General features: G+C 37.6%; 1 protein-coding gene across 1 annotated transcript; it reads right to left on the bottom strand.

The window, feature by feature from the left end:
- Window positions 1-8558: 8558 nt before the first annotated feature.
- Window positions 8559-11866, bottom strand: LOC146508533 (uncharacterized). The gene is made up of 5 exons (XM_085177156.1): window positions 11738-11866; window positions 10639-10896; window positions 9488-9775; window positions 9125-9400; window positions 8559-9043 (listed from the first exon to the last, which is right to left on the bottom strand). The coding sequence occupies exons 1-5, from the start codon at window positions 11793-11795 to the stop codon at window positions 8922-8924; spliced, it is 1002 nt and encodes a 333-aa protein (XP_085033282.1). The 5' UTR covers window positions 11796-11866; the 3' UTR covers window positions 8559-8921.
- Between the last annotated feature and the right edge of the window lie 218 nt (window positions 11867-12084).

The following is a 12084-nucleotide window of genomic DNA, read 5'->3' as shown; positions in this document are numbered from 1 at the left end:
AATGGATGGATGTGTTAGTTTCAGTTAGGTTTTGTGTGTTTTACCCCTTTTTGTGTTTTTGTGGGTGATCAGCAGTGTTGGGTAAGTTACTTTAAATTAGTAACTTAGTTACATTACTAGTTACTTCTATCAAAAGTAACTCAGTTACTTCAAGTTACTCGTTACTTTCAGAGTAACTAGTTACTAGGGAAAGTAACTTTGGTTTTACTCAGAATTCTCTTGTTAATGTGTTGCTTCCGTAACTGGATACCCAGCCAGACTGCCAGTCTTCTAGCTTGCTTACTTGCCACAAGTGCACTGTGCCACCTACCAATAGAAAGGAAAAAATAATATGCACATTTCCACGAGAGAAATCCCATGCCTGATTCTATCCTAGCCTGCTTTTTACATCCAACACAAAAACTGCAGTCATGGTGTTTTCGATTGTACTCAGAACTCGGAAATTCTGCCTTCTGAATAGGAAGATGTAGGCAACACCAGACTGCAGATGAGCTGCATACAGGGCTGGACTGGGACAAAAAAATCGTCCCGGGCATTTTGACTAGAGACCATCCCACCATTATAGGAAAAATCATAAAGCCTTTGAATGAAAATAAACACTGTTGTGACAGTGATGTACACTGTTCTGATGGTATATATGTATCAGTCTATCAATCGTTTGTTGTAAGACTCAGATAATATTAATTAAATAATATTTTTTTTAAAAGTGAGACATTTTAAATGAGAATAAGAAAAGTATTTCCTTGTGCCCCCCTTTCCCTTTTAATGCCCTACATGGAACCCTGGCAACACTTTGCTAGACCCGCCCCTGCACAGTTACCAGCTGTCATCTCCTGGTTTCATCTTCATGTTTCCCTCTCACCACATATTCAAACCGACATCATGACCAGCAGGTTTACAGCTGTGGCTCCAGCAAACATCAGCTGATACTTAATTAATATTAAATAAATTCTAACAACAGCTGATCAAGCTTAAAAGTGCTGCTGTTGTTTACCGCGACATCCGCTGGTTTCCTCTTTCTGGCGCAAAGTGGGCATAAATAAACAAGAGAGAAAAGACGATCAGCTGATCATTGATCAGTTTCATGATTGAAGTAGAAACAGGAGAGGGAGGGTGAGAGGATGAGAGAAGAAGAGGCAGCTGTGCAGCGTAAACACAGAATAACTCCAACTTTGTGTCTTTTTCATTGTAGCTGAAGTCCGGGACAAACTGTTCATTTTCACCTCAATACGAAACGCGTGATATTTTCTCTGAATACGAGACGATTCCGTTTTTTACAGGATGGTTGGCAACTCTAATAATTAACCTTATGAACAAAATAAAGTTCAACATCAGTAACATAGCACCCACCCAGCTGTATAGAAACTCCGTCATGCTAGCTAGTACGGAAAAAGTCAGAATAACGAAAATAAACTCCACCTAAACTTGGTTCATATCTGACCCAGATGGACTGCAGGTCATAACTTCTTACCTGAAGTTCAGTTCACCTGACACTCTCGGACCAGCGGCCGCTTCGGGTCTCTTCTCCTCTTGCCTCCCTTTTTCTTCATCCACCTGCTGGCTTCCGCCACTTGCTAATGTTATTGAATCTGTGGAAGCTCCGCGATAGCCACCACACGAAGTAACGAATAACGAGCCTATCGAAATCCCAGTAACGAGTAACGCGTTCCTGGTTTTGGCATAATAACTAGTTACCGTGCTCGTTACCACAATAATAACGTAGTTACTGTAACGCGTTACTTAATAACGCGTTAGTCCCAACACTGGTGATCAGCCATTGTTAAGTTTCCCCTTTGTCTCGTTAAGTTAGTTCAGTTTGTGTAAGTCATCAGTATTGTTTGTTAACTTTGAGTAGAGTTCTGTTATTTTGACCTCTTTTATGGGCCCAAGATTTTGATTCTTTTTACATGATTTAACCAATTATTTTTTGGGGTTCAATAAAAAAAATCCCTTTTTTTCCCTTTTTTTTTTTACTTTAACCTGTGCCTAAGTTTCCTTCGCTGCTCGGTCCATCACAGTGAACGTGCTATCATCTGTGAAAAGCAAAGGGAGCCAGTGTTCCATAGTGAATACAGTTTGTGTGGAGAAAAAACAAAACAAAGTTAGTTTGGAACAAAACCAAGAAGTACTGATGTTGCTGTTGTAATAGTAGCAAATGCACTTGCTATGAGCACATTTTCGGTGATGTCGTTTCTTATGTTGGCGTGATTGTTGAAGGCCAGACAGCAATATGGACCACTTTGGTCTTTGCTGACATGTAACAGCTCCAGTAATGGGCCCGTTATGTTTGTAAGCCCTTTGAACCCACTAAAACTGAGCTGGATGATTGGAGAATGCAGAACAGACCGCAGACAGATTGGATCCAGCTAAAAAGGAAAAATGTTTGTCCATCTCAGAAAAGCAATCACAATTAGGCAGACGAGAGACATACAGAAAAATAAGAACTGTGTATTGAAGCTCAATGATTATATTACTATATAAAACTGTAGTAGTAGTGAATATGCTATTGCCCAACTCACAGCTGATGGTAAAGTTTACTACATGGTCACAGCAGGTCACACTGATTACAGAGAGCGTTTTCATCAGTGAGCTGAGCTCTGTAATTGGAAGTAACCTCAAAGCTGCTGTTCATCCAAAAGAAAGAGATTGGAAGGAGAATAAAATTGAGCACTTGATGATTGATGAGCTGCAGAATTCATTCAGACTCTTAGGTTCACACTGATCAGCACATTATAGTTCATTGTGTGGGAGCCAAACGGATGAAAATAAATGTTTACAAATGTACTTCATGACAATGAGGTTTTGCAGTAAGCATACAGTTAAAGTGTATTAATTGTAATGAATATTAATTCTAGTTATTCTTAGACCACTTTATTATATTAATTTTAATTATTAAATATGATACAATACATCAGTACTTACAAACAGTACTTATAAATATCTGAATATATCTGAATATATAACTGATATAACTAAACGATGACTGTGCTTTACACCATCATTGTTTCCTAAACTAATACCATCATTAGCCATGATGTTTTAGGACAGTATACAGTACAGATAAAGCAAAAACTTTACGCACAAATGGGAATTTAGCCATATTTCTTTTATTATTTGATTATTTGTTTTTGTGCTTTAATTACCTACTTAAAATAATTAATAAAAAATATTATATATAATCCCTGCCATAAGTATCAAAATATTTTGGTCTAAATACCCTACATTGTTTCTCAAATTGCCTTATCTGAAAATTTAAACTACAACAAAAAGCCAGAAACAATGTGACAAGCTGACGTTCTCTGCTTTATATATTCATCCATTTTCTGGCTGGTGCCTATCCCAGCTCACTTAGAGGTGGGTTACACCCTGGGCCATGACAGAGCTAACATAACAAGGCAGACAACCACACCCTCCCATACTTAAAATTACCAATTAACCAAATAGGCATCTTTTGACTGAGGGACGAAGCCAGAGCACCTGCAAATAACCAGATGCAAACAACATGTAAACTGAAATAAAAAGGTGCGGTCTGAGCAGATTCGTATCATTAACCTTGTTGCATGGAAAAGACCATTGATGGGAATGCGTTACAAGTAACGGCGTTACTAACGGCGTTACTTTTTTCAGTAACGAGTATTGTTACAACGCCGTTACAGTTACTAACAAGAAAATGCGGTCCGTCACTATTTTTCAACAAACAGAGGGTTGAAGCTATGTTCGGCTTACCGCATATCAATTGTGTTAATACAGTATGTCAAAATGAAAACATAACTGTGCATTCAGACACGTGAGGTTGTGCTGAAAAGGATGATACCAAACAAGGCAAAGTAAATAGTTTTTAAAGGTAAAATGTGGTTAAAATGGCCAATTATACCCTGGACCCCAGAGGGTTAAACATTTTTTTAAAGTAAAGCAATAGTTACTTTTCAATTAATTAATTACTTCTTGTAACTCAGTTACTAACTCAGTTACATTTTTAACTAAGTAACTAGTAACTATAATTAATTACTTTTTCAATGTAACTTGCTCAATACTGGAAATGACAATTGGGATAAAAGAAGCATACTAACATACTTACTTTGGACAGACACGGGGGCAGGCAGAAACTAGATGACACTGCAACGTGACGAACAGGACACCAAAAACAGCAAACAGCAAAAGCACGTAGACATACGGTAAGGAACAGGCTGTTTTTCTCTTTGCTGGTTGTTAGTCCAAATACCACGACACAGGGGCCTCCTGAATTCCATTAAACCTTCTCCAATATTATTTTGGGATCATTTTTCCATTAGAACAGAAACCTGTTCCAGTAAAGTGTTTAGTGCAAACAATTCCTCAGCATATTTTTAAAGTTTTTCCATCTCGCTTACCCTCAGTGTGTCGAAATGTTTTTGGTCACCTTACAGAACTGTAAGAATTTCTAGCCAGTGTTCACAGTTTCTTTTAAGTTTGCTTTGGCTTTTTGAATATGTCATTCATTATGGTGCCTTTATTTGCTCATGGGATTTATCTTTGTTCTGCCTCTCATTATACAATTTGCTGCGTCATTTAAAGTCATTTAAGGTTAGATAACTTTTTTTTCTCCTTACGTAACATTATCAGAAACTGGACTTCCACAAAAGATGATTTCATTTTTTGTAAAACACCCACATGCATTTCATCTCATAGTATTTACTCAACACTGATCACAGTTTATTCAAAGCATACTTCAGCATTCCCAAAACAAAAAGTCAGTAATAAATATAATGCATGAAAGCCAGGTTGAAGGGTTCAAGTGTCAGAGTGACTTGCTGAAATGTTTCAGAATAAATGATTAACTTTTTTTTTTTTTTTAATGATACTAATACTAAAAAGTACAAATAAAAAAACACTTTAGGAAAAGCTCTTATATTTTTTCCCAACCTTTCCCTGAGACTTAAATGCTTGTGTTTCAGTTATAATGTTTGGTGAGAAACTACCAACTTCAAACCATTATTAATAAACAAGTTGAAATTCTACAAAAATGGTTCTCCCAACCTTGAACATCAGCTCTTATTTATCTGTTCTCACCTAAAACTGTAAGGGTAGTGTTGACCCTAAGTTGTGGGACAGATGTGACGGATCTAAGGGTGAGCGCTCCAGTGAGGATGTTGACAGACGCCCTCCTACTGTGATTTGTAAAAACCGCAGCCTGGCCAAGCCAAGTAAGGATGAGGAACTTTCCTGCTTGCTTCCACTTGCTTCTTATCTGCAGGTGTTATAGGTCATCTGGGTTTCATGCTTGTCAAACTTCTCAGAAAGGTGATACAATTTTTAGAAAACTGTATTATTTCAGACAACCAATTGTTTTCACACACTAAGAAATACTCTTTCCCACGTTGGATGTGAAGCACAGGCAAACCATTATGCCCCTCTCAATAGCACTGAGTAAACAGCGGGTGTATTGTTTGAGCTATGACGGGACGAAGTTCAGCAAACCTGTGCTGTGTATACTGGCCAAACAGAAGATGTGATTGATGTATAGGTTATTTGTAGATCTTAAAGGTAAGTGTGAGGGTCCCTGTTGACATGAAATCATAGTCTTAACTCTTTAGTTCCCTATTGCTGATCACTATTCAGAGTCCTAGAAAAGAAAAAACAACATTTGATGAGCCATGCCAGAGTTTTATAAAAAAAAAACTTATGTTTTTACAAACAAATATGATGTAGTATAGCTGCATCCTGCATTTGATAATGGTTTTTGTACACATCATTTTAATGCTAAGGGTGAAATGGTGGGTATAATTTCAGCCATTGAATGCAATACTTTGGAGTTTAATCTACAATTTTTTGACATAACCAATAGCCAATAGTTAGCTAGCTAATCAATCAAATGTAATGGAATTAAAAGCTAAGCAAGGTACTTAATCATGTTTCACTATTTGGTTTGAATAAAGTATGAACTACCTGTCAGACTTCTGCATTAATATTTTTAACATCGCTGTCATCATGTGACTTTTTGGTCTATTCAAATATATCTGGTGTAATATGTTTTGAATTCATCATATACAAAGTTCTGTTGTACTTTTTAAAACAAGTATGTTGTATGATACATCTCAAAAACAAAGTAAATGTCAGACCATATAAATAGAATGAGAACAACAAAAACAACAATAAATAAGTAGAAAGGGGTAATAAAATGTTAATGAGAAAGAGGAAGAGCTTCTGCTTGATACCCTCATATGAGGAGTTTATATTACAGCACCCATATTATCAGAAATCACTTTTCCCATAAACAGGTAGCGTCATCCTTCCTTACTTGGCACGGAGCCTGAAGGGAAAGAAGGGAAAGAAACAGAAACATTTGATGGAGGCCTGACATCATCTCAAAAAAACCCCAAAAAACTTCAATGTGAGCAGGTGTGAGCAGATCATGTATCCTTGGAGAGCACACCTAGTCAGATTCAATATTTGTTTAGAGTCATGCCTCAAGGTCTTGCAGGAAACCTAAGATAAGATAAGATAAGATAAGATAAGATAAGATAAGATAACCTTTATTTGTCCCACACGTGGTAAATTTGTTTTGTCACAGCAGAAAGTGGACAGTGCAAAGTTATATAGCAAAAATTAGAGAACACTGGAATACAATAAGAATAATATACTGTGCACAACTGTACAGAATAGAATAGAATAAATTAAAATAAAATACTATATACAATAGAATAAAATAAACTAATATCCACAATAGGTTAAAAATAGAATACAAATGCTATATACAACTGAGTAAAAATACAACTTTGTCAGAAAAGAGTATTGCACTTAGTGTTATTGCACATGTGTGGGTTTGTGCGTTTGATCAGCTGCAAAAGTCTTTGTTGTGGAGTCTGACAGCAGTGGGGAGGAAAGTCTCTCCGTCCCACAGCGTGGGTGGGCAGTCTCCCCCTGAAGGAGCTGCTCAGTGCTGTCACAGTCTCCTGCATGGGGTGGGAGATGTTGTCCAACAGGGATGACAGCTTAGCCACCATTCTCCTGTCACTCACCACCTCCACTGGTTCCAGAGGGCATCCTAGAACAGAGCTGGCCCTGCGGATCAACCTGTTCAGTCTCTTCCTATCCCCGGCAGAGATATTGCCACCTCAGTAGACCACACCATAAAAAATGGAGTTGTGGGAGAAGTCTGCAGTGTAGATGGTGAAGACAAACGGAGCCAGAACCGTTCCCTGTGGGGCAAAAGTATTCGGCCGCCTTGAACTTTTCCACATTTTGTCACATTACAGCCACAAACATGAATCAATTTTATTGGAATTCCACGTGAAAGACCAACACAAAGTGGTGTACACGTGAGAAGTGGAACGAAAATCATACATGATTCCAAACATTTTTTTACAAATCAATAACTGCAAAGTGGGGTGTGCGTAATTATTCAGCCCCCTGAGTCAATACTTTGTAGAACCACCTTTGGCTGCAATTACAGCTGGCAGTCTTTTAGGGTATGTCTCTACCAGCTTTGCATATCTACAGACTGAAATCCTTGCCCGTTCTTCTTTGCAAAACAGCTCCAGCTCAGTCAGATTAGATGGACAGCGTTTGTGAACAGCAGTTTTCAGATCTTGCCACAGATTCTCGATTGGATTTAGATCTGGACTTTGACTGGGCCATTCTAACACATAGATATGTTTTGTTTTAAACCATTCCATTGTTGCCCTGGCTTTATGTTTAGGGTCGTTGTCCTGCTGGAAGGTGAACCTCCGCCCCAGTCTCAAGTCTTTTGCAGACTCCAAGAGGTTTTCTTCCAAGATTGCCCTGTATTTGGCTCCATGCATCGTCCCATCAATTCTGACCAGCTTCCCTGTCCCTGCTGAAGAGAATTTTTGGCCAAAAAGTTCCATTTTGGTCCATTTTGGAATTAATCTTTTTTTGAATATCTTTTTGTTTCAATAATTTAAAAGAGAAAGTACATAACAGACATAACATAAAACACCAACCTACATTTTCTAGTTTATAATTAAACACAGGATATATATACATATACTACAGAGTTTGCAGCATTTCAACTGAAACTACAACAATCTTTTACAACAAAATGAAAGCAGATGTTTTAGTTTCATTTTCCCCACCTATTCTTATGCCTGATAAAGCAACTGAGATATGACAAAAGAAGAAAAGAGAAAAACAAAGGTAGAAACAAAACAACTGAAAAACCTCAGTCTCTCTCAGTTTGCTTAGTGTGGTTGTCTTCTCTGCATTAATTGTTCACTTTCAAAGGAACATGAAACCGATTGTTGAATCACTGACCACATTGTGTGGATGGACGTCACATAAGTTGTTTATCAAGCTGACTTTACAAAAATAATTTTTCACTGAAGGAGTTACGTCCCAGCGAAAGCATTTTTAATAAATCTTGAGGTTTGTTAGTCAGAGTACTTATTGCAATATCATTCACAGAAATATTTTACATTTTATGTTCCACTGTCCTTGAAATCCAGTTCTTCTGTGTTTTTAGTGACACCTTGTGGTCATAATTAAAACGTACACTATAAATGAGCATAAAGGAAATAATGTGTCAACTTTAATTGTTAAATAGGAATCAACCTCAGCTGTGACTTAATGCACATAATTTATTTTTCATATGCGTGTTCAGATGTTTTACAAAAATTCATAAGAAAAAACCACTGCTTCTACTTTTCTAACATTTGACATCGCATATGTTTCTTTTGCACGAATAATAATAAAAAGAATAAGCTGCTGCAGAAATAAATAGCATGGAAATATTCACACTAAAACTTAAAGATACAGTTCACCCCCAAATCAAATTTATGTTGTTTTTCTCTGGAGTGTAAGTCTGAGTTGAAAAGTTTTGTAGATATCAGCTGCATTTATTTGTAGTAATTATTCTATGATAATCCATGGTGTAGTCATTCGTTTATTTGGGCATAAAGCTGATACTGGGGTGAACTGTCTCTTTAAAGTGAATATAAGTATACTGTTTCTAGAGCCCAACCCAAGAGGACCCACATTCCCAGACTGAGGATTCCTGCAAAAAGTCCACTAAGCTGCATCGCCTCCGATCCAGAGATTGGGATATCTGTTGAGAGAAAAAGAAAGTAATTGAAATTGATTTAGCAGTAAGAATAGAAACAAGCAAGTGCTAAGGAGTTGTGCGTACCTTTAACTTCTACCATCTTGGTGGCCTCAGCAGAACGTCCAGCAGCTTTATTCTCTGCAATACAGGTGAAATTTTGAAAAGTCCCAGGTAGTGAAGGAGTCCACCTGACCTCATTTTTATGAACTGAAAAGTAGGTTCCAACAGGGAAACCTCCCCTGAACTCCCACCTGACGGTGCATTCCACATTTAAGGTGCAGCTAGTCAGGCAGGTGAACTCACTTAACTGACCAGGAAACACAGTGTCAGGTCCGCTAATGCTGACGTTCCACTGATCATCTGCAAAAGATAAGAAGGCTTGTTGCAGTTATGACAAAATACAGCCTTTCTTGTTCTGGTTTAACCTCTCTGTATCCTTGTACTTACAGCTGAGTAGATAGCCCAGGCTGACAACTGTTGTCTGTGATGTAGGCAGATACGTTTGACACTGGTAGAAACCAGCATCAGAGGGCAGCAGGGAGTCAAAGTGAAGTGTGAGGTTGTTTTGCTGAAGCCACATATTTTCACGCAGGGTCACCTTTTGTCCATCTTTATACCAGACCAGGTCTGATAGTCCTTGTGGATCACCAAATCTGGCATCATGGCAGATGAGATTTAATGACTGGTTGAGAGATGGTACAGTGTTCAGCGGACTGACTTGTACAGATATTTGATCTGTACAAAAAGAAAAAATAAGTTTTTAATTCATAAAGTGAGAATAAAAATATGGACAGTAGTGTTAAGCCACACCTCTTAATCTTTGCATTCAGTTGTCCCAGGTGTGTAAAGTCAAGCACCTAGCCATGCAGTCTGCCTTTACAAATATTTGTGAAAGAATGTGTTGTTCTATAAACATCACTGAATTTGAATGAGATGTAATAACATGCCACCATTGATAAAAATCAGTATGTGAAATTTCCTTCCTCTTAGATATTCCCTCCTGACTCAATAACTGCAGAGTTTTAAACCTCCTTTGGCATTAGCATCAGCTGAAAAACTGCGTGCCCAGGGCCTCATGACAGGGTAGGTGTAATCTGTAGGTAGCAAAGTAGTTTTGTCCATGTAGTGTGTCCTAATTATGTGTAACTCATACACACACCTTGTTCCTGTCATCAAGGCAAAGAAATTGCTTTAAATGTGATTATAAATGGTCAGAATCTAAACAGCATATTATTGAAATTTGAGGGTAAATTTACTTCAATTAAATTTAATTACTAATACTGTGATGATTCCTCTGACTCTGGCTGCTTGGTCTTCCGTTCCTCTGGTGTTATGTAGGAGACAGACAGCATGTGAGAGGCGAATCCCAACAGGATGGAGGAAGCAGCCTGTCGCCTCTCAGCTAATGATTTAAAAAGGGCTGTGAAGCTACTGCGCAGACATGCACATGGTTTAAGAATTTCAGTTTCATTTCATTAACTAAATTTCTGTTCTTCAAAACTCCTTTACCCATACCCAGTACATTTTAGAAGTACAGAATAAAAGTTACCTTTGTTACCTTCCACTATTTAATGTGACATTTAACTTGATGTACTCACTTGTAATTTCTACAATGGTGTCAGTACTTGTGTAGACTCCTGTTTGTGGATTGAAGACAGTGCATTGCAGTTTCACTGTATCATCCAGTCCATCTGGTGTCCAAGTTAATGTGCTCTCGTTGACTGTGCTGGCCTTAAAGGACCAGGTGTAGATGCAGTTTGGAAAACAATTAGATGAGCATGTGAAAGCAGTGGGGGAACCGGCTGTCACCCTGCCAGTCCAAGAAATCTGCACCTTGGTCCCCAAACCTGGTAAACCTGAGGGACAGAGCAGTCAGGATGGATGTAACACATACCAGTAAAAGCCACTCTGTGTCAACACTGGTACAATACTGGTTAAAAGCACAAAATAACTCAATCTGAGTATTAAATAATATATAATCCATTACTCCATAATGGATATCTATCTGCATAAGTATCAGTTAACTAAAAAGGAGTTCAGACGTGTGTCCAGACAAACTTAAGTGTGAGAAAAAGATGATGTAAGACTTATATTAGTATCAGCAGGTACTCAAAGCTGTCAAGTGTAGTTCTTAACCTACATGTACATGATAGAAGGAAAGACAGGATTCAAACATCTTTTCTAAGAGCACATTTGAAAAAAAAGTTCTGCTGCTTTCACAGATGTATGGTCAAATATAAACTTTGCTAACATACAACTAATAATGATAATTTACATTTAAGAAAACAGAAGTTAAAGAAGCAACTGTCTTTCAGCAGTGACTTAAATTAATTAACGTAGTCAGCCGACCTGAGTGACTGAGGAAGGCTGTTTGACAGTTTGGGCACAACAACCTCACAAACAGGATCACATAATATGAAGAAAAAGCTACTTTTCAATCCTTACTCAGTTAATTCATTACATGTATTCTTAAATCACGAGGAAAAATCTTTACACTCAGAAGATGTTATGTAGGAATAAATGTGTTAAACATCTGCTAAAATAAACCCTGAATCAAAGCACAGAGACCTTTATTCTTGAGCCTCTTATTAGCTGTTTTATCAGTTACTTTGTTACTATTGTCATTCATGTTGATAGTCAGCATTTAAAAGAATAATAATAGAGTAATAACAGTGAACACAAATGAAATGTTCTCACCCATAAGTGCCACCAGCAGAAGACTCTTCCAACAGGATGTCATAGTAACACTCGCCATATTTGACTCTGCTGTAGAGTTGCTTTACTTTCTTTGTTTTTATAACAGCTGTGAGTTACTGGGAGGAAGTTTTAAATCATTTACTAAATCTGTTAAAACAGTGCAGATTACAGTCACACTTACATTTCACAACTGATGTTGTTTAATACTGGAATTTACGTGATGATGAAATCAGCAGAAGTTGGGAGTTCCCTGAAACAAGTGAGGAAAGAGGTCAAATAGAGTTCAAAGAATAGGTTAGATTTTGTTGTTGTTTTTTGCATGTATTATTTTTTTGTTTGGTTTTTAT

The sequence above is a fragment of the Neolamprologus multifasciatus genome, chromosome 11 (genome assembly GCF_963576455.1).
Source record: "Neolamprologus multifasciatus chromosome 11, fNeoMul1.2, whole genome shotgun sequence".
Lineage (NCBI taxonomy): Eukaryota > Metazoa > Chordata > Actinopteri > Cichliformes > Cichlidae > Neolamprologus > Neolamprologus multifasciatus.
The sequence above is the reverse complement of the archived record's forward strand: the minus strand, read 5'-3'. Positions and strand labels throughout refer to the sequence as shown.

Excerpts from the sequence above, each read along its gene's own strand:
- LOC146508533 (XM_085177156.1), bottom strand. The coding sequence starts at position 11,795 with ATGGCGAGTGTTACTATGACATCCTGTTGGAAGAGTCTTCTGCTGGTG. Across the intron at positions 9,776-10,638 it reads CACCATTGTAGAAATTACAA|ATCAAATATCTGTACAAGTC; the intron begins GTGAGTACATCA and ends CTTTTTGTACAG. Across the intron at positions 9,401-9,487 it reads CCTGGGCTATCTACTCAGCT|ATGATCAGTGGAACGTCAGC; the intron begins GTAAGTACAAGG and ends TATCTTTTGCAG.